The sequence below is a fragment of the Lepisma saccharinum genome, chromosome 4 (genome assembly GCF_977018435.1).
Source record: "Lepisma saccharinum chromosome 4, izLepSacc3.1, whole genome shotgun sequence".
NCBI lineage: Eukaryota > Metazoa > Arthropoda > Insecta > Zygentoma > Lepismatidae > Lepisma > Lepisma saccharinum.
Genome location: NC_139232.1, coordinates 113,359,121 through 113,382,350, shown reverse-complemented (window position 1 = coordinate 113,382,350; position 23,230 = coordinate 113,359,121). Strand labels below are relative to the sequence as shown.

At 37.9% G+C, this 23,230-nt stretch overlaps 1 protein-coding gene across 1 annotated transcript; it reads right to left on the bottom strand.

Moving 5' to 3' along the window:
* Positions 1-535: 535 nt before the first annotated feature.
* On the bottom strand, positions 536-14,018 carry LOC145986787 (myotrophin). The gene is made up of 4 exons (XM_083121208.1): positions 13,827-14,018; positions 6,615-6,725; positions 4,739-4,822; positions 536-1,562 (listed from the first exon to the last, which is right to left on the bottom strand). The coding sequence occupies exons 1-4, from the start codon at positions 14,016-14,018 to the stop codon at positions 1,476-1,478; spliced, it is 474 nt and encodes a 157-aa protein (XP_082977334.1). The 3' UTR covers positions 536-1,475.
* Between the last annotated feature and the right edge of the window lie 9,212 nt (positions 14,019-23,230).

Genomic DNA, 23,230 nt, shown 5'->3' with positions numbered 1-23,230 from the left:
GTGAACTCACCTGCTGCTGTGAGGATCAGGAGGGTGGGGAGGTGATGAGTATGGGGCAGGTCTTGCACCTGGGTTTGTTGCACCTGTGAGCTGGGGGAGTGTTTTGACCAAGATGTTCTTGAGGTTGGGGGGGGGGATGGAAGACGAGCCTGTCTCTACCTCCTCATGCTGTCTCTACAGTCAGTAGAACTCCCCCCCTTGGAAAATTTCTTAAAAACCACATTGAATATTCCATGTCTTGAATGTTGCACAATTTTTTTGTGAAATATCTGATTGAATTGGTGATGTTTTAAGTCCACTTTATGCACAGTAAGGCTAATCGGGACTGGACCTACAGTTTAAAGTGGGATCCGAACCACTTGTGCCTCCACCGGGTACCGAACCCGGGACCCCTTGATTACAAGGCGACGACGCTACCACTCCGCCATCGGGGAGGTCTTGTGAAATATCTGAATAGCAACAAAACTCTACATTACATTTTACAATCTGCTGAATGTTGAGGGCACCAAGAAATAAAGAAACATCTCCATATAAGTCATGTTATTACATTTATTTTAAAAAAAGTAATGCATCCCAAAAAAAAGAGGAGCGCAGTAACTATAAATTCTCTTCACATAAATGCAATTTGACAAACAGGAATTATGTTGTTGCCCTAATAAATTAGTTCCACAATCAGATAATAACTGCATATATAAACAGACAGCTTTAAATTCAAATAGGTTTACCAATTTCCATACCGCTACAAAATTTGCACTATCATTTCAATCAGATCTCTTACCATCACTGCAAAAGGCACTTTTCATTTCCATAAACTTCATTATGAAGCAAAAAAATACCGGGAGCAAATCCACCACCTTACAATTCTCCTCTCCTTTGCAAACTACGCTAATAAAATATACCACACTGGCTGTTATCATGAAAAATATAAGCTATAATCAACAAACAACATTCAAACGCAGAGAAGGAAATACATAAACATTAGACTCAACAACTAGTCAACAAGGCCAACTCGACAACAGGCACGATCCAATTCAAAATGTCCACTCAAGAGCTTCCAACAGGAATTATATGCTGTACATAGAAACAATATTTCTATACTGATTTCGGCACAACTACCTTACCACTTACTGGAAGATAACACTTAGTAGAAAAATTTATTTACTATTTTCTTTTTAATAAAATACCATCCATTATTAATAGTAACGTAATCACAATAGATTTCTCATTTGGTATAACCACAATAATAAATCACAATGACAAAGCAGACTCTCGATAGTTCTTCCTTAAAAAATACATTTCCCCCCACCTCGGAAAAAACACCCCTCACTCGCAACCACAGAATACTGGTTCATTCCGACATTGGTGTTAATTTGTAGTCTGTGCCCTTTTTGACATCATCCTGTGACTAGACCTGGCACATCGCACACCCTGTTTTTCTCCCCCATGTAAAAATATGTTTCTAGTTTGATGTTGGTTCACTTGAGCAGTTCTCTGATCTCATCCTTTTCTGCCGCATCCAAGTAACTGGTACCATCCGGAGTGGTACCGTCTTTAGAAGCTCCCTGCAACAATAAGCATGTCAATGCTCAACAATTGAAACGGAAACCTAGAGTACGACATTCAGCCATGCAGGAAAAGGAAAAGCGAGATGGACAACCTACAACCACCAAAATGTCAAACAAACCAAATTATGCATAACCTATGTACAATTAGTTAACATGCTTGGTTTTTAGTCCTTCTCAACTTGATATAAAGAAGAAAAAAGAGAAGCAAAATATACAACACACTTGAAAAATATATCTTATATTATTATTTTTCATCCCATAATTACTATGGCTACAGACAAAAGCTGATACATCACATCCTGCAACTATGCCACATGTTAGGAATTCATAACGATATTCATACTGCTCTGAAGGTTCTAAAATCATTGTTCAATAAAAGTTCATAATCATAGCCATGATTTGGGAAACATTTTTATGATCAGAACAGTTTCTGGTGGTCTCATATTGAAGTTATTTTCTTTCGTGAACTAACATAAGCAATTGCAATTACCTTTACAAAAAAAAGTTTCTTTAAAATTAAACATTGTAATTTTACACATATGTCTTTCTTAAAATATGTAATCCGTCAGAGTATTAAAATAAATCAATTTATACATATTTCTATATTTTGGCGTAAATTTTTGACCACACCATAGTGGTTACGTAACCGAACTTTGCAATAATTTCACTTATTCAAATTTTTCTACAAACGGTTTGAGATGTAATTCAAAACTCCATACTGTTAGTGTATAAAGAATGTACAAAAGAAATATATTTAGAAATTATAGTGAAAAATGTACACTCGACTTGGGTTTCTGGCATACCATGCCACTGTTCTGTTCTACTAACTAAGCTACTGATTCAACCTAGTTTCAACAGATTCTTCACTTCCTCTGTGGTAATCTCTATGTAGTAGTACATTTCATTACCTGTGAGGTACTTCTACATAGTACATTTGTGCATGTCAAAAGGTAAAGTGAAATATACGTTTGCTGTTTTCTTGTAGTAAATTTCTCAACCTGTAACATTTTCTAAGGACAGATCACCACAGCCATTTGGTTCCATATAGTCATTAATGCAGTAAATAAGAATATGTCACAAAACTGAAATGAATGTTTATTGGTGTGCATATGATTTGTATAGTATTGGTAATGAATTGATAGTTATTACTGATTAATAATGGATTACTAGTTACATTTGCAGATAATCTATTAAGTAAAATATAATAACCCATGGTGCAACAGCCCTCGAAGGGCCTTGGCCTAATCTCCCGGCTGCCAGTCTCCTTCCCACAATCCTACCTAGAGGTGTGGAGTTCTTCAGCCGGTAATGGGGTGACGTGTGGTCAGCACGTCAAACCCCCAGCCATCATAGGAGATTTCCGCGACCAGGTTATGCTACTCACTCGTACCTCCCCAATTTCCTCACGATGATGGGTTGCCTGCCACCGGCCCTATACACAGGTTGAGAACCCAGAGACTGAACCCAGGTGGACTCGAACCCATGCCTTAGACCGCACGGCCACAGAGGACAACTCACAAGATTAAAGAGTCCTCCTTTTTGCAATAATTAATAATACAATTCTACTATAATTAATAACTATTGGCTCCTGGAAGAGATGTATGTGTAGTACTTCAACAATATTAAAGAATTTCAATCACTGAAGAAACAGAAGTTCTTAGAATTATAAGATAAATATGGTTACTTGGACAACTTGCAAAGGTTTAAACATTTCGCGATGATTTGTCACAAAAATTGTATATAAAATGTAGTTTTTAAGCAAAAATATTATGTACAGGATCATGTGTTGAACAGCTGAAGTTAATTGAAATATTTTGATGGAATTAGTTTTAATACATCCGTACATCAAACAATGTAAACGAAGAAATGACTTGACAAATAAATATAGAACAAAAATTCAGAAAACAACATGTAACACAATTAAGTGCTACCTTGAGTTGTAAGTGACTTTGGCTCAGCCTCTGATGCCCTGCTGTTACCTCCTAACCCACATTGATTGTAATCAATAAATAGAAAAAATGGTTCTATCAATTAAAATAAGTTTAATAGCTTTCCTACTAAATATATGTCTGTGCATTTCCAGAGACTAGCCATTACTCAAAAATTATCTAAGTCTTTCAAAGGAAAACCACTCCTTATTGCCCTATAAATGGAAAAACTGCCAACAAGGCTCTTTATATAGGCCCTTCAAAAAACCCAGCTACATTTCTTCTGTCACATATGTAGGTGGTGCCAGCGGTGCATGGTGGGATGCTTGCGCACCCCTTCTATTACTATTAAGTGACAATTAATTGTAAAGCAGTAATGTGCAGTTTACTTAATATGTATTTTATATAATTATATATATTTATATAATAAGTCGGTTATAAAAAATAGTTAAATTACTTGAATATATTTTTTTTTATTCTATTGCTGTCTTCTTAATTAGCTATATTTTCCTTACTCAGCATTACCATATATTAGAGATCGTAACTATTAGCATTATATTTTTAATGTATGTAGGGCATAAATCTGCTTCGGATACTTATAAAACATGCAAAAATTAATTATTCAAGCATTAATGAAACATTACTGTAAACAAGAACTGATGGCAAGAACAATAAATGAGTCACTGTGGATAAGGCTAAATAAATATTGTGATAATGTGCGATACATTGTGATGTTTTTCAATTAAATACACATTGCACCCCATGGCACTCCTAGACTACAGATCCTGTTGCTGCGTATATCAATCACATATAACAATTCAAAAGGGCACTATTTAACAATAATGATACACATGCAAAAATAATTTAAAAGAAAAGGTTCATGGCATGATGTAATTATCACAATCACAACATGCATAAAAAAATGACAACGATCTTGTCAAATTAAATGAAAATCATTTGAATTTGCATTGAATATAATGAAAAAATATTGTTAAAAGTTAAATATATGTTCAATCCTTGAACAGTATGTACAAAGTTTGTCAAGTCATATATTCACGTTATCACCAAAATTTCATTTTCATAACACAACAATGAAATTGCTACTCAAAAGATGTTCACAAGGCAAATTTAATGGTAGATATTTACAGTAATTAAAGCATCATTTAGTACAGTTTTATCACAACTAATTTCACACAGCAAATAGTATTGGAAAAATTCCTATATTCGAAAAGGATGTGTGCTTACCTTTTCCAGGAGGAGTTTTACACAGCCTGTGTGCCCTTCCCAAATGGCTGCAAGCAAGGCACTAATACCATGTTTGTCCTTTGCCTAGTAAAGACAATGAAATAAAGAGTTGCATTGTGAAATATACCACAGATTCCTTTGTTGTTTATTTAGGTGCAGTTATAAAATAATTACAATAATAAAAAACAAGAATCAATTATTGCATGAGTATCACACACATATTTTCTCATTCACTGAACCTAACGAAAAAAATATTAATGTTGCATCAATGATTTTTTTGTTGTTTTTGTTTATAGGTGCAGTTATATAGTATTGATAGGGATGTGAAGTTTTCGTTTTAACGATAACACTGAAAAGTTGAGGAAAGCAAATTAAAGTGTTTAAAATGTATTTGGGTAGGTGAAGGATGCAGGGTTTTTTGTGTTTCGGAATCGCGAAATAATGCAAATTATGACATATTTTTCAGAATAACACAGAATTTTCCACTTTAACGTGAAAAATGCTCCAAATATGCAATATAAACTGGTGATAACACTTCTTTGGTTACAAAAGAAAAAAAAACTACCTCAAGTGCTATTCTGTCATTTGTTGTAATCTAGCTGGTGACAGTTTGATTCAAACTTAATTTAATTTATTGCAGTTTGGCACAGACATGACTGACACGTGTTTAACCTCGTCCTGAAATAGATTTCAGTCTTCCCAGAAGGAAAATTTGATAGCAATGGGAAAATCTTCAGGGAGAAGCACCTGTTGTGTTTCAGGGGGGGGGGGGTTGCACGTACATGTGTGTACACAAAATGGTTGCAGAAGGATTTTTCTTGCATAGGTTAGTTTTCACCAATTCACTGCACTTTATGCAAACTTCAAAAAAATTCAGGCAAAACATGATGAATATCATTTGAAGCATGTAAAAAGGTGACAATGTGTACAGGTACAGACAATGACACTAAAATACAAACAAATGACAAAACTAAGGAATCCAAAAGTGTCCACAATACAGAGCAAAATCCTTTCTCATATTCCTAATATCGTATTTGCTTAACAAAGTCCAGTCCTGCATCCAGGTCATTTCCATGCAAATGAACCAGGGTTGCCAGACATCCTGGTTTTCCAGGGTGCTCACTTGTAATGTTTTCCTTTAAATTTTCCATTTAACCCTTTTCCTTCCTTCAAACAAATCAAAGTTGGCGGAACTGCTCCATTGTTGGAATTTAAACTGGAATCATGTTACAAATTTCGATCATATTTTCTTGCAGCTCCGCATCAAAATAAGCGATTCTTTTGTTATTGATACTTTTTCAGCCAGTGTACTTGGAACCCTGGTGCTGCCAATATGGAGCGAAAAGTCAATCTACTGCTGGGTGCTTTTGTGATTGGAGGATATGATATCAGTATTGTTGTCCAACTCACATGAAATATCTGATATTTCGTGCTTATAACATACCAACAGTACTAGAAACCATATCATTTGTCTTGTCTGAGGCTACACATTACCTCTTCCACGATACAAGCTGTGGTGGTACCTCTGTCCCGCCATGTATTGATTTTGGGTGCAGACAGAGTGATTTTGTAAACTACATTAAAGTGGGTGGAGGGAGAGATCAAATAAGAAATATTGTTAAAACTTGGAACATCTTAAATGCTTCTTTTCATTCAACACATTGGAACATGGAAAACCTTCGTTAAAGAGATTTTAAATGGAAGACAGTACAACCAAGAAAAATATTATGCTTCACTGGGGTCATGGGGCACTGATTACATATTTTCATTTTTGTAATAAATGAAGGATTCATGGTCAACAACAATGTAAATTAAGCTAGCTTAAGAATAGTGTGATAATGATTAATACAAATAAAAAAAAAGGATAAATATTTACATTCACGTTTGCTCCTTTCGATATGAGATACTGAATGACATCTTCCTGGCCATAATCAGCTGCGTAATTAATAGGAGGTCGTCCATCTATTTCCTGATTCAAATCAATTTCCTGAAATAGATAAATTATGTTATAGTAGAAAATTTATGACATATTTAAAAGGAAAAACAAAATTTGAAATATCAATGTTTCTGTTTGTATAGTTTTTCTCTCTCTATGTCACTTTTTTTGCCACTTCACTAATCATGAAGATGAGGATCAATGGTGATTACATGAAATTGATGAAAGAACTCACAAATTATAAAGGACAAAGAGAACACTGTGTACACATGCAGGGAATGAAGGAATGTGTGGAAATGCTAATTCAGGCAGTGAAATCTACAATCCTAAACCTACTTAAAATGTACAAACAGTTACACTCTTAGTATCTAGGATACTAAGTATAAACCTAAAACTTTCCCCTTCTAACACGTTCACACAAAGTATACAGCAGCAGAATCGAAAAACATGATTCTGTACCCAAAAAAAAGCAGTAAATACATGTGCATCAGAATTGAACAATCAGAACACCTATGTCCTGACAATGATTCAAACCCAGAACTTTTAGTGATGCAACTGGGAGGTGATAAGTAAATGTGTTTGGCCTCCAAAACAGTTGTAACAATATTTAAGATGGTTTTTTTTTAAAAAAAAAAAGTTTGATATGTTGCTTTTCTTGTATTTACGCATTGCTTGCATTGTAGAATCTAATTTCAAAATTGTTTTTAGATTACAAAGAAGTTTGGAATGTACATTTAATGAATTCAAAATTAGACACTCTCTACCAGATGTGGAAACCACAGGAATATATAAGATAAGTTGTTCATGTTCAAAGGATTATGTAGGACAAACAGCAAGGAAAATGGCAATAAGATGGCACGAACACTATTTGGACATTATAAATCTAAACCCAAGAACAGGTTTGTCTGCTCACATCATCGAAGAGAAGCATTTGATTAAAAAGATTGACGGGAAACATAGAGTTGAACGTCTGGAAAGCTTCATTCATTGCAGAAGAACACTGGAATAAATTAAATAATGAAAATGGTAACATAGATCCAATATGGAGTTTTCTCTTTCACAAATTGACTAAGCCACCATCTTTAAAATTTAATGTAACAGAAAACATCAAGAGACTTTGTGAAAACAATGACGACTTTGAATTACCTGATGATATTTGGGATTCATAATTTTAAATAAAAAATAATGTTATCAATTTTTTTTATCTCAAATAAAAATAAAACAAACTACTTCTTTTCACAGTTAGGTTGCTATATTACAACAATGCAACATTGACAACATCCATTATATAATGGATTCTCTTTGTTTAAAAAATTGCTAACCATTGTTATAACTGTATCTTTACTCAAAATGAAAATAAATGTCTGATGTTCTCCTGAAACGTCACAATGAAAAACTGTTTTTTTATGCTTGTAATAACCATAAACTACAAGAAAAATAAGTTTGATTTAGGCATATAAACTTACAATAGGTTCTAACAAGCAAAATAAGTCATTTTAGGCTCTATAAAATTTCATCAGTTGTTGTTGTTTTTTTTAATGAAACATTGACATCACCTGTTATTTCTTAATTACCTGCGAAGGAAAAAAATAGGTTAAAAACCTAAAATGCGAGGTATACTCATAGCTACACCTCAGAATTTTAGGTTCTAAAAAGTGTGCTCTTAGGCTCCTAAAATAGGTTCTATAAATCAAAATATAGGTTCATGTAAATTGGTAAATGGTGGCTGGTACAATTAAATTGCACAAATGTTAAATATGTGTAAGAGTACCACAGCTGTCATAATAATATGTCAGAACATGAAAAACAGGATAAATGCATCCAAGATAAATAGGTAAATGAGATGAACGGACTGTTACAAAAAAAAAAAAAAAGGAGAAAAACCCAAACTACATGCTCCAAAGGCGGCCATGCAACTTCGAGCAGATATTGAGTGTGTGAAAATAGTGGTCTAACTGCATCTAAGCTGTCTGTCATGGAGCAATGGTCCTAAACAATCCTCTTTCTGTTGTAAAAAGGAAGGAAGGTCTGCAGTTCATGCAAGAACAGATGAGAAAGGACAAATACAGGTGAGGGAGTGTTATTTTTGTGGATGAGTGTAAGTTTAATGTTGGCAGATGAGATATTTGAAGAATAAAATGGCAGAAGCAAAATAAACAATTACATGATAAAAATATACAAGAGTCAAGTTAAGTTAATGGTAACATGCTAATTTTGGGATGCACAACATCAGATTGAGTGGAGAAAATTGATTTTATATAAACACGATGAACAAGGAACATGGTAATTTTGAAGGGAAATTTGCACAGCAGTGCTGACACTCAGGTGATCAGGTACCTATAGTATCATATTCTACCAATATAATGCTAATGATCTAAAGCACAAAATCATACTTGGTGAATGAATGTTTAATTCCCAATTAATCGTAGTATAGATGCAGTTTGTATATGGTTTAATTTCTATTTATGTCTGTTAACACATGCTTCAGAGGCTACTGCATGTTTTCTAGAGAACGATTTTTACCTCCCGTACATTCCTAGGTCTGTATTTGTTTGTGAGCATCCATTAGTTTCTAACATCCCTAAATGCTTTCAACACCTGATCACGTGACATCTAGTCTCAAACATGAAACCCTCTTCGAGCCTTAAAAACCAAAAATAGTTCATGTCTGGCATGACTAAGTCAAAATCTGCTCAAAGGGAAGAATGGATGCTCACGTAAGCTACATCTCAAATGATAATTTCTTCATTAAATAGTACTTAGTGAAGCTCTTAACTGTGAAAATTACTTTTTCAAAGGTTCAAACTCACTTCACAATCATTTCCAGTATTCTAAAACACTTACATCAAACTTGTGAAAATCATTAACCCAACATCGGATACATGGGGCTAAAATTTTTTATTTTCTTGCAGTTTTAGGCTTCTCTCTTGGTCTGAATACAGACATTGCCCAGTTGAGTATCATGCTCTTCGACCCCATGAAAGAAGTTATCAAGCAGAAAGGTTTGCTGCAATGAATTAACACTTTCTTTTTTTTTCAGTTATTAACTATTTATTTTTTTGGAGTGACTACCTTCACCAGGGGTTGAAGCTAGCTTTTCAGCTATTTTCACCAGATTTTAAGCTGCGCATGAGAATGATCTACAACCTGCCCTGTTACATGGATGGTTGTACTATTCTTTAGTTGTATGTGTAGAAGCCTACATCGGTGTGCATTTACTTTCGTGCAGGAGAAGAGTACTTTTTTTCTGCATGTTATGGAGTTGGAAAAATACTGCAAGGTGTTCTGATAAGGACCGGTGCTGCTAATATGTCACGTGAAATAAGTATGGAGGGATATTACGTTCCTAAATACTCCTACTGTTAGGTGAGGCATGTCAGGTTTACAGCTATTAGCATTAAAATTACCTCTGTAAATACCTCCGAACACCTGATTATGTAATTTCTGGTCTTCAGCACTTTCTGCTATTCTCACTACCTATTGACAGAAGTAGTCGCACCCATTTTAATTTTAAATAATGGTAACCTTCTGCAAAAATGAAGAAATGTGTCTCTGATATAACGAACTGTTACCTAAATAACTTCTTAGCAGTAAGTTCAACAACACTGCCAATGAATGTAATAAAATAAGACAAAACACAATGTTATGGTTTGATTCAAGTAATTACTTTTGCTACTGAAAATAGCTACATACAGTGTTCTCAGAACCTGGTGAAAATAGTCGCAGCCGGTAAATTTCTCGTATCGGACAAATGGCTGAAATTTGCTAGTTCATTTAATTTGAATATTCGTACTTATGTATTCTGCATTGAGAAACATTACTTAAGGTGGCATTTCGCTTATTTCACGGAAATAACCTCTATTTGCAACATATCGAGTAAGTTTTCTTCGTTTCTTTTTGCCTTCGGTAACACGCAATATGGCGGTCACAGTTTCACTACCGTATTCGGCATGCAGTGTTTCCACCCCACTGCACCCAAAAATACCTATGTAGCCCCACAAACCATTGATGCATAGCCCCACGAACCATTTCTGGTAAGGTTAGGTTAGGTAGGGTCACGTATAGGTTACAATAGTTAAAAATTGGTTCCGAAAAAAGTATGCGTAGCCCCACATGCCATTCTCACATAGCCCCACGAACTATTGACACACAGCCCTGCGAACCAATTGCGGAAACGTACCTTCTTCAGGTACAAAAACACGTGTTTGGAAACACTGACCGGGATTACGTCATCACACACAGGCTACATCCACCTGGAAGTAAATGGATGCAAGAGCTTTCGTGCATCGGTCACACATTTATATCGAAAAATAAATGATTTACCGGCAAAATTCAATGAACTATGCGAGAAAACACTTCCCCGAACTTCCACAAGTATAAAGAAACTGGATTCGGTACGTAATTTCTCCTGTAAATTTGAAGAAATCCGTTTGTCCGATATGAGAAATTTACCATTTCATTTTATTTCTCTATAGTTGGTCTAAGTTGTATTACACGTCCATAATATTAACAACATTTTATTTACAATGTTGGTTCGTTTAAAATGTGTGTAACGTGTGTTAAAATGAAAGCTTCGCATGTCCGAATATTTATGTGAATCACTAAGTTATTGCCACTAAAACTGGGTCCAAACTATAAACGGTGATTCGCCCCATGTGAGAGTTCAAGATTACGTCTAAGTTTTCCAAAAATGAGGGCCAACTTCTGATATGCACATATACTATGCGGAATAAACTGATTGGTAACAGTTTCATACATCGGAGACACATTTCTTAATTTTTACAGAAGAAACTACGGTAAATGTTTACTATCCTTCGGACACCTATAACTTCTGAGTTTCGTCAATTTTTGACATTTGTACTTACCTATCTGCTTCGCGGATCATTTTTTAACGTGTATTCACGTTTTTTTGTATCATTTTTTTTTAAAAAAAAGTGTTTTTGTAAATGAAGAACGTACGTTTCCGCAAATGGTTTGTGGGGCTACGCATATTTTTTTCGAAACCAATTTTTAACTATTGGAACCTATTGTGACCCTACCTAACCTAACCTTACCGGAAATGGTTTGTGGGGCTATGTATGAATGGTTCGTGGGGCTATGCGTCAATGGTTGAATTTCAGCTATGAAACATTCCCACATCACTCAAAACACCTTCCAGATGTTAGACAATACTACAGGAACTTATTACGGTAAGTAGTTTCTTCTGTAGAAATGAAGAAATCTGTCCGAAGGATAGTAAACTAGTATCGAAACTACTTATGGAAATGAGTTTCTCTAAGGTTTCCAACGTTAGTCGAGGTATTGGGTCGGGTACCCTATTCTACACCCTCGAATTTTGAATATTTTTTTTTTCATTATGGACATTATTTGATCCTATTTGTGAATAAAAAAAAATTGGAGCGCGGAAAGAAGTATTTACGACTGTACAGCCGTTTAAAGTTGAAATTTTGTCGTTTGAAATGGTTCGCAATTATTTCCAATTTCTAGATCGTGATACTAACACAACACCAAATTTTAACTATCGATCTCAACCTAACTGAACTAACCTATCCACGCGCCAATGGTTCGTGGGGCTAGCGCCAATGGTTCGTGGGGCAGCAGACCATCTCCCTGTAAGTCAAGTACAATGTCCCGTCGAACAAAGTCCTCTATGTCCTTCATCCGTTGAGCGCCAATGGTTCGTGGAGCTAGCGCCAATGGTTCGTGGGGCTAGCGCCAATGGTTCGTGGGGCTAGCGTCAATGGTTCGTGGGGCTAGCGCCAATGGTTCGTGGGGCTAGCGCCAATGGTTCGTGGGGCTAGCGCCAATGGTTCGTGGGGCAGCAGACCATCTCCCTGTAAGTCAAGTACAATGTCCCGTCGAACAAAGTCCTCTATGTCCTTCATCCGTTGAACGTGTGTTCATTTTTAGTCCTTTTGTCTTAATTCAATGTCACACAAATCAATTCCAATGTCTAAAGTCGCACAAAACAATTGCAATGTCTCAAATATCCAATCCGCCAATAAATTACATAAATAATATATTGAAATCGCAAATTATCCCATTGCACAAGTCATTCATAACAAGAAAAAATTGCAAATTATCCCATTGCACAAGTCAAAGATAAGAAGAAGAAGAAAATGTTCAGACGTGCGCCTGTGACATGAATCCAAGATGCGCCATGATGAAATCCCTGCAAAACCGTTTCGACGTTACATAAGGAATCTAAATATTGAAAAACGTAAGTTTCCTAGCACGTAGATCTAAAAAATTACTTTCCGCGCTATTTAGAAACATCGTTTCTTATGAAGAACTAATTTTCGTAACGAGAATATTTGAAATGTGCGAAAAATCGAGGGTGTAGAAAAGGGTACCCGAGCCCGAGGTATTCTCTTTCATTGTGGTATCTATTTGACCGGGCAATCATGTCAGTATTTCCAATACCTTTTTCTTTTAACAATGCTTGCCTAACCTAACCTTATCGGAAATGGTTTGTGGGGCTATCCGTCAGCTACCCGTGCATAATGTACAATTTGCACACGACGAACACGATAGTAGGTATTTTGTGGTGAAGATGGTTGGAAACAATGATATTTGAAAACAAAAGAAGCGATATCATTTGCAAAGTAAGCGATATAGCACAGTTACGTGCGTTCGGTAGCACTAAGAAAAATGCGTTATTTTAGTAGAAAAACTGTTTGTTTTCGTGTGAAAAGCATAATGGCACCTTGAACTATGTTCCGCAATACACAATTGGTAAGTACGAACCATACGATACACAAAATATTTGATTTTAATGTGTCTCCGATCTATGAAACTGTTACCTCGTCGATAATATTAACGACATTTTATTTACAATGTTGGTTCGTTTAAAATGTGTGTAACGTGCGTTAAAATGAAAGCTTCGCATGTCCGAATATTTATGTGAATCACTGTAAGTTATTGCCACTAAAACTGGATCCAAACTATAAACGGTGATTCGCCCCATATGAGAGTTCAAGATTACGTCTAAGTTTTCGAAAAATGAGGGCCAACTTCTGATATGCACATATACCATGCGGAATAAACTGATTACCACCCTACCAAAACATAAATACCTAAGATTGTAGCAAATAGCCACCGGATGTGGTAATTTTTTAAAGCAACATTCAGCAAAGCTCAACATGCACTCACCTTTTTCTCGATAATATCTTTAACTTGATCTAAATCTCCGTTTTTTATTCCCCACACTAATTCACTCATTATGTGCCAGTTTAGTAAAATATTCGTAATCAAAATTAACAACGAATGATCTGATCTGCGCAAGAGATCCGACCGGTGACGGCACCTTCTTTCGTTTTCTTCTTCAATCTGCCTTCCATGCATGTAGATTTTATACAGCGTCAATTAATATTGTTAAGCCTTCAGGCTGTCTGAGCCACAGACTAGAGCCGTATGTAGTGGGGGGGGGGGGGTCTTCCTTGTCGCACAACAGTTTTGCTACCTTGTGTTCTGACGTCAGATGACGGGCCCGTTCCGAAAGTCGCACGAGTTTAACGCGTTAAACGATTTATGGTAACTGGCCGTTCCATAAGTGCTTCCGTGCGTTTCGTGAGTTTCATTATGCTGTCCCAAAAGTCGCATTCCGTGCGTTTCGTGCAAGAACGAGATTCACCAAACGCACGGGCCAGGATGCTGGTTTGTTCCGTGAAAATCGTCTGCTCCTTGCAGACAAAGCGCGTGCTGATGGATTCAAACTGCACTATACGACGCACGCTTTTAGAAGGAACATGAGTTCGGCCAATACCCAGCCAGTGCTACTGCGCTGTTGCCAAACTAATTGCTAGCTCAAGGGAAGGACAGAAAATTCGCGATGTGTCCATTATTTTTGATAATGCATGCACGGTATATATGAGTACAGTGAAATAATATAGTGCATATTTCTACACAGGATTATAATATCATATCACTGTAGCATATACGAGAAACCCATACCTTGAAGGTATTTATTTATTCATCACCGCTCTCGTCTTCTTCCTCGGTCTCCGCATGGACGTCCGCAGGATTTTTTCCAGGGAGGGGCAAGGAAGGTGTTTTTTTTCCAGGAGGGGGGCAAGCAAGGAACATTTTCCTCCATAATAGTGTTGTTCCCTCAAAAACATTGCTTAAATTTGAATATCATATTCATGCAATAATTAACACATATTATTGTGGCTGTAATGAAATTATATGTGAAAAATATATAATGTTTCGTTGACTTTCATTTTCCAGGGGGGTCACGCCCCCTCTTGCTTCCCTCCCGGACGCCCATGGGTCTCCGTGTCACTGATTTCACTCATTTCCGAATCACTCTCCTGGAGGTTAATGATTATATTTTGCACCCTTGGTGCCTGTACTACTGGTGCTAAGTTTTGAGAGTGACATTATTTAAAATAAAAAGAACACACGGAACACACACTATCGCAGGAAAGGGCTGTATTTAATCTTTTCACAAACTGCTCTTTGTGGCGCACGAGTGAACAATGAGCGAATAATTTTACACCGGCATTGCTACGAAAACGCTGAACTCAAACTGACCCAGACTTTCAATGTTCGAGAACACCCGGAACAATGAAGCATCATTGTTTATATAGAGGCGAATTTAACACCCACAGTTTTCCCTAGACACAACAACTCAGCTGCGTCAACACGGTGGCAACGAAAAAAACAGGCTGCAGGAAATGAAAGGTGATGTTTCCCTTGTTTCTTCAAGGAACGATAACTCCGGCTGTATGCGACGGAAATTCATGGGATTTGGACAGTCAGATTCAAAATGTCTTTCCCCATCTTATGATGAACCTGAAAGTGGCGAGTTTTATGAAAACTACTTGCGCGCAAGAAAAATACAGAACACTGCTTTTAACTTCCGCGCCGCAATCTCCTAACTGTACAACGTTGCACTCCTGCCATTGGTTGATCGCCACGCACACCCTCTGTGTGGCCCCACCCGATATCGCTTCTAAAAGCGTGCGTCGTATAGTTCGGAAAATGTATTATAATTTTAACAGATAGCGATATGAAGCAACATGCACAAGATAAGTATGCCTTGACCGTTCTTAGAATGTGATTAAAATGAGTAACAGTGGCCATAATAGAGTTTATTTTTGCCATAAGGACATTCCTTCCGCTGACGCCATGCGGAAACTTTCTCGAAACAAAACGCTGCGCCTGCGCTTTCGCCTAGCGTGTCCCATAAATCTGTTAAATAACTGGTTTCACCAGATTCACGAGCCCAGTTATTTTCGTTGAATGCGTTCGTTTCGTTCAGACTTTCGGAACGCACATGAGGTTAGGTTAGGCCTGTTAGGTTAGGTTCCATTAGCATAAATACAATGAAAAATTATTATTTAGGCTACGGGAAGTAAACCTAGCTAGCCTAAAAGTGGACTAATGTAACGTTGGTATCAGGTACGTAACCAGGAGGAGGGCTCAAGGGTGAAGCCCACCTCAACATTCTAGAAATATAAATTTAAGTAGTGTATAGTGGTAATTAATTATATATTCTTACCAGGATTAAATATATTGTATAATAAGTTGTAATATACTGAGAAATTAATCTTCAGGACTTCTACTCCACACTTTTTTGCCTTTAGATGGAGCCTGCTAAGGGACGAGCACTTCTCGAAATAGAATTATGGCTGTTGGTGTGAGTGGTAAGTAGTTTTCAAACCTAGAGACAGGAAAAAGCGATACGGAGAATTTACACTGAAGCGACAAATTACACGAGTTCCTTCGGTCTAAAGCAGCGGTTCTCAAACTTTTCAAATCGCGGAGCCCATTTCTACGAACGACGAGGCAGCCGAGCCCCAACATTTTGTTATGCCAGTCAGAACGAAATTGTATTTTTGCAACCAATGAGAAATCGGCAATTACGTTTCTGAGAAGTGTTGGTTTTAGTTACGTGCACCTTTAGTGTTTCTTTTGTTCTAGCATTTATTTTTAAAGAATCAAGTATCGAAGAATATGTTCTTACAAGTGCATGGCAAGTATTCGTAAGATTTAATTCATGTGCTTTATTTTACTTTTGTGCCACTTTTGGCTAATTTGCGAGGATGGGGATGAGTGATGATATGATGAAATTGATGAATGGACAGTCACAAACATCCATGCCCAGGCCGGGATTCGAACCCAGGACCCCTGTCATCGTAGCGCGATGTGCTAACCACTCCGCCACTGGGGCCGGCAAGTATTCGTAAGAAAAAGGTGTTATAATTGCTGACCTCAACGTGACGAGTGCGCTTGTTTGTTCTTCTTACAGATCAAAATAGAATGCTGCCCTGCTTCCCAGCTTCCCAACCCCCACTGCATTGCGGAGTTTTGCCGGGGCAGCCGCTATGCTCCAGAGTAATGGGTACTCCATAGTTTCAGACAGTACAGTCTATCACTGTCGGGAATGAAAGGAGACCTACCCCAGTACAACTTTCGTCACTCTTCTGCACCCCAGTAAGAAAAACTCAATATACACCAGTGGCGTATCCTGAAATAGTTTTCAATAATTATTTATTGTATATATTTATTATATTATATATTCATTAGATATAATAGAAGTAAAATAGCAATGCAGACACTGACTTACCCAGGATTTTTTTTTTCTGGAGGGCCTGGAATTGTAGAGATGGATATTGCATAATGGATATTGCATAGTTGGTTTCTAGGGAGGAGGATACAGAATAAGATATTTCGTATAAAAACTTTGCACTCTTAAGAATGGCGATCGGGGGTCATTTTAAGGGAGGCATTTACCAATTTGGTTTTCTCCCGAGTTCTTCACTGCTTTTGTTTGAAAATGTTCATTTTCTCAAGATTTCGGAGGGTGCTGCAGCCCCTTCAGCCCCCTCTCTGTCTACGCCAGTGAATGCAGGCATGCAAGTAAAATAAAAACAGAAGTCCGACAACTTCAAATTTTCCAGCCATTTCTATATCTTTCATAACATTTCCCTTTTCACCTAAAATAGACCTGAATTTCCTTGCGTCAAGGGAATTTTTCCTTCATTTAGCAACACTGCCTCTGCCAAGCGCGGCGTCGAAAGCAGGAAGATACAAGCAAAGTTCTTCCGCTAGTGCTGTTTGGAGCGGTGGAACGGACGACGCTTTATTTGAATAGCCACTCTCATCCACTTCGTCTTCGGCTTCCTCGCTCTCCTCCTCGCATGTTCTGAAATCCCAAGCGGTTCAGCATAGGGATAGAACATGCATGCCTCCTCCTCGTCCAACCGGGGAGGAAACCTGTCCTCAGAAGAGTGCGATTGGAAAATGATCAGTGGCGTAAATAAACCAATATTCGGACCTCCCCGATGTCGTAGTGGTAACGTCGTCTCCTTGTAATCAAGGGGTCCCGCGTTGAGGCACGTTGCACAGTGGTTTGATCCATAGGCGCCGACTCCATGAGGCTTGGGGGGGGGGGCTCGAGCCCCCCAATGTTAACGATGTGAGGGCAGAGCCCCCCAAACAATTTGCTTAAGAGGATCTAATGTATTATTTTGCTTCTCTTCTAAAGTTTACTCTGAATTGTGCCACATGAACTTAAGTTTAAATACACATTTGAAATGTTCTAGACCAACTTTGGGGGCTGAGACCGCTAAACCATCAACTTTGGGGGGGGGGCTATGACCAGAGACAGCAAAACACATGACTTATTACTATATACTAAGTATGTAATTATGAGTATTGTTAAAATTTTTACTAAAAAGAGTTTCAAAAGACGATGTGCATGACTAGGGTAGTGGATGAGACGTTCGAGCTACAAATGGCTCTCACATGACATTCAGAACGAGATCATTGATATATTAGGGAGATCTGTTTTGCGCTCCGTGGTAGCAGATATTAAATTAAAAGTCGGGAATATTTTGCTATTATGGTTGACGAAACTTGTGACATATCCATCCATGGACAATTAATATTCTGCATTCGAACTGTGAATAAAAATTTTGATATTTTTGAGGAATTCATGGGCTTTTATGAGATTCAGAACACTGAGGCCAAAACTTAAAGGGAGAGAGTGAGTCATTCATTAATTTATTTCAGTGATCAGAACCCCCTCAATAATTTTGACAAGTCGGCGCCCCTGGTTCGGTCCCACTTTTATCTGTAGGTGGTCCAGTCTCAATTAACCTATCTGTGCATAAAGCGGATTCAAAACAACAGTCTTTAAGTCCTTTAAATAAATAATATACTTAAATTCTGGATTAGAAGCTTGCTTTAATATTGTGCATAAAGAAAGATTTCCCATATATTAAAGCTAAGTGTAAAGAAAATATGGAAACAATTGGTTTACCGGCGGCAAACGCGGTAACATGGAGAAGACACCACTGATAAATACATAATATTTCGGCCCAAAATTATTTACTAGTACTCATTAAGTATGGTACTGATAAGGTAGTTATTCTGGAGTGTACAATGCCTTTACAGCTACAATACTTATTGAGCCTTCTTTCTGATCTTGCAGTGGTAATCAAAGGGTCTCAGGTTGCATCTTCGGTGGAGGCACCTTGCTTAGTGGTTCGGCTATTACTTGAAACTTTAAGTCCAGCCTAGATTATCCTACCTAATGTATCTGAATGAGTATTTGTTATTTATAATACAGAGACCCTCACGTGGAGAGAGGTTATAGAGTCCTCCTTTGACTCAACTTAATCCGAAACAAAAAGGAAAAGATCAGAGGATAGTTAATTATGTTATTAGCCGGTAAAACAGAAGTCTAATTCCTTCCAAAATTTCAAATATAAAGTAATATGTAAGTCTACCTAATCTAATTAGGAAAGAATACATTTCTATCTTCTTCGTCACGCACCGCAAGGAAATCGTTGAACTTAGAACAGAGAAAATTTCCAGAAATGGAGGACATCAAAAACTATATCGGCGTATAAGACCCACCCTTATACGCCGGCAAATATGGTAATTGTTTGTTACTCGTGTTAGCAGATGGGCCTCCCCGATGGCGCAGTGGTAGCGTCGTCGCCTTGTAATCAAGGGGTCCAGGGTTCGATGGAGGCACATAGTGATTCGGATTTCACTTTAAACTGTACTGTAGACTAGGGATGGCCAGATCCGGATCCTAGCGGATCCGAAATCCGGATCCGGACGGTTCCGGATCGAGAATTTTCGGATCCGGATCCAGAATTTTCGGATCCGGATCCGTTTTGCCATCCTACATACGCTTCTTTGGAAAGTAAGAATGTGCTTATAACATATTGTTACCTGCTAACAAACATATACGTAATATACATACACACACACACACACACACATATATAGTGTGTGTGCGCGCGTGCGCGATTTGTAATTAATTAATACACTTACAAGGGAGGTCTAAGTCTCCCCCTCCGATTTCCATGAAACTTGCAGGGCCCAAATGAAGAAATACGTGTTTTTTTGTTTCGGCAAAAAATTTGTTCTAGGGGGCAACCTCCTCTCAAATGTCAAGATGAGGACAAATTGAAGTGGGGATCTGACCCCTGTGTTCCCCTCCGATTTCCATGAAACGTGGCAGGTGTATAGTAGGGATGGCCAGATCCGGATCCTAGCGGATCCGAAATCCAGATCCAGAACTTTTTTATTTTAATTTGTAGAACTGTAACTGTAGAACAATTGTATAATTTTTGTATAACATTTCTATCTTGTTATATGTGTTAAAGGTTTCATCCTGGAATGGAATGTCTCACATTTATGTGTGTTTTCATCCCCCCCCCCCCTCAAATGCCAAGATGAGGAGAAATTGAAGTGGGGATCTGACCCCGAAACCACGTAAATATGGCATAGGAAGAAACAGGGGGCATACGGCCTCTCTATACAACTGTCAAATTTCATGAGAATCGGAGGGGGACACAGGGGTCAGATCCCTACTTCAATTTGTCCTCATCTTGACATTTGAGAGGAGGTTGCCTCCTAGAACAATTTTTTTGCCGAAACAAAAAAAACACGTATTTCTTCATTTGGGCCCGTTTATACACACACCTGCCAAGTATCATGGAAATCGGACGGGGACACAGGGGTCCGATCCTCACTTCAATTTGTCCTCATCTTGACATTTGAGGGGTTTTGCCCCCTAAAACCGTTTTTTTAGCTGAAACAAAAAAAAACACGTATTTCTTCCATTGGGCCCCACTATACACCTGCCAAGTTTCATGGAAATCGGAGGGACACAGGGGTCAGATCCTCACTTCAATTTGTCCTCATCTTGACATTTGAGGGGGTTTTCCCCCGTAAAACAGTTTTTTAGCTGAAACAAAAAAACACGTATTACTTCATTTGGGCCCGTTTATACACACACCTGCCAAGTATCATGGAAATCGAAGGGGGCACAGGGGTCAGATCCTCACTTCAATTTGTCCTCATCTTGACATTTGAGGGAATTTTGCCCCCTAAAACTGTTTTTTTAGCTGAAACAAAAAAACACGTATTTCTTCCATTGGGCCCCACTATACACCTGCCAAGTATCATGGAAATCGGAGGGGGACACAGGGGTCAGATCCTCACTTCAATTTGTTTTCATCTTGACATTTGAGGGGGTTTTGCCCCCTAAAACCGTTTTTTAGCTGAAACAAAAAAAACACGTAATTCTTCCTTTGGGCCCCACTATACTGCCAAGTTTCATGGAAATCGGAGGGGGATACTTAGATAACCTCTCTTGTTAGTCTTACACTTTGTAATTATTTAAAGGTTTCATCCTGGAATGGAATGTCTCACATTTATGTGTGTTTTCATTTCCAATACATTCGAATGAATACATATTCGTTTCAATGGCATTTACAAATTCACCTCTGACATTTTATGTTAAACAAGTAAGATTATTTTTGTGCACGAGTGTGTTAGCCGATGCGTAGCAAAGTATTTTAGAAGTAAGATTATTTTTGTGCACGAGTGTGTTAGCCGATGCGTAGCAAAGTATTTTAGGAACAACACTTGAAAAAAATTCTTGTAGGACTGACTAATGAAAAATTTCTTTGTAATCGAAGATCATAATACCTTTTAAGGTGTGGTAAAATTATAATAGGATTGAGATACGAAACTCTCGGATCCGTATCCGGATTTTCGGATCCGGATCCAGATCCGAATCTTTCGGACCCGGATCCGGATCCAGATCCGGAAATCTCGGATCCGGATCCAGATCAGGAACTTTCGGATCCGGATCCAGATCCGAAACTTTCAGACCCGGATCCGGAACTCTCGGATCCGGATCCAGATCCGTAACTTTTGGATCCGGATCCGGATCCGTTTGGCTACTGTAGACCCAGTCCCGATTAGCCTTGCTGTGCATAAAGTGGACTTCAAACACCAAATCAATCAATCAATCGTGTTTGCAGAAACATTGTAGAACGTATAGGCGGGAATGAATCATTCAGTAGGTACTCACGGGCATTTCTTGGGCTTGCAATGCTATCATCACAAACCAGAACTGTCCGAAACTGAGAGAAGCTAACGGTAGAATATTATAAATAATAAAGCAATTAATATTGATATTTTAACAATAAATAATAATTATTTTCATACAGTAATTGTCATTATTATTAGTTAGTCAATAGAGCTGACCTCAGTGGCAGAGTGGTTATCATATCACAGAGACCTGCGACGCCAGGGGTTCCGGGATCGAATCCCGACCTGCGTATGGGTGTTCTTTGTGAGTGTCCCTTCATCATATCATCACTCAGCCTCATCGTCGCGATTAGCCAAAAGTGGCAGAAGGGCGACGCTAAATAACTTAATTCAATCAATCAATTTTTTTATCAACCATCTGATCGCACTACGATCATAACCCCTACATAACCCCAGAGCAGCCACCAATGCATCCTGTGCGGAGGTGTAAGGGAGGCTCTTTCAGAAGACACCCAAATGACAAACTCTCTTCCTTATAGTACACCCTGGACTGCATTTTGCAGACTAACGAAGCCCTGCCGTCAGGACTCACAGCCAGTATAATCCTATGTGGAGATCGTGGTGTGTTGTAGATATATGTTTGCGATTGTCCTTCTATCCATTTCATAATATCACCATTCGTCCTCATCTTCCCGATTAGCTAAAAGTGGCAGATAAGCGAAATAAAATAAAACAAATCAATAATCAACAACAATGCGATGACTGGGGTTATACTTTATTTTTATAGCTTTCCGTTGCTTTATTTTCCCTTCTTTTCATGTATCCTGCTTTTTTTTTTTATTCGGGAGAGATTTTAGTTGCGCGTCGTTACTGACTTCGTCACGGAACTTCTTTCCACTAAACCAACGCCTAGTTTTTTTTTGCTTTTTTACAACACGGTTACGAATTTCTTGCTAAATGGTTGCTTTGTGTTGTACTTTTTGCTGAATTTCACAAGGATAGTTGCATATAAAAAAAAGTGGACATATTGAAGGATAGTTCAATATGTCCACTTGTTTTTCTTTTCTTGTTTTGAATGGTTTCGAGCTTCCAGAATATTATGAACGACTACTCGATTGGGAAGTATTGTACGAGTAACTGAGTTATCAATTACTTGGATGAGATTAATTCTATCAAGTCACTGGAAAAATGACTCAAGGGGTTCGTAACATAATGATAATAGAAAAAATATTAAACAAAACATACTA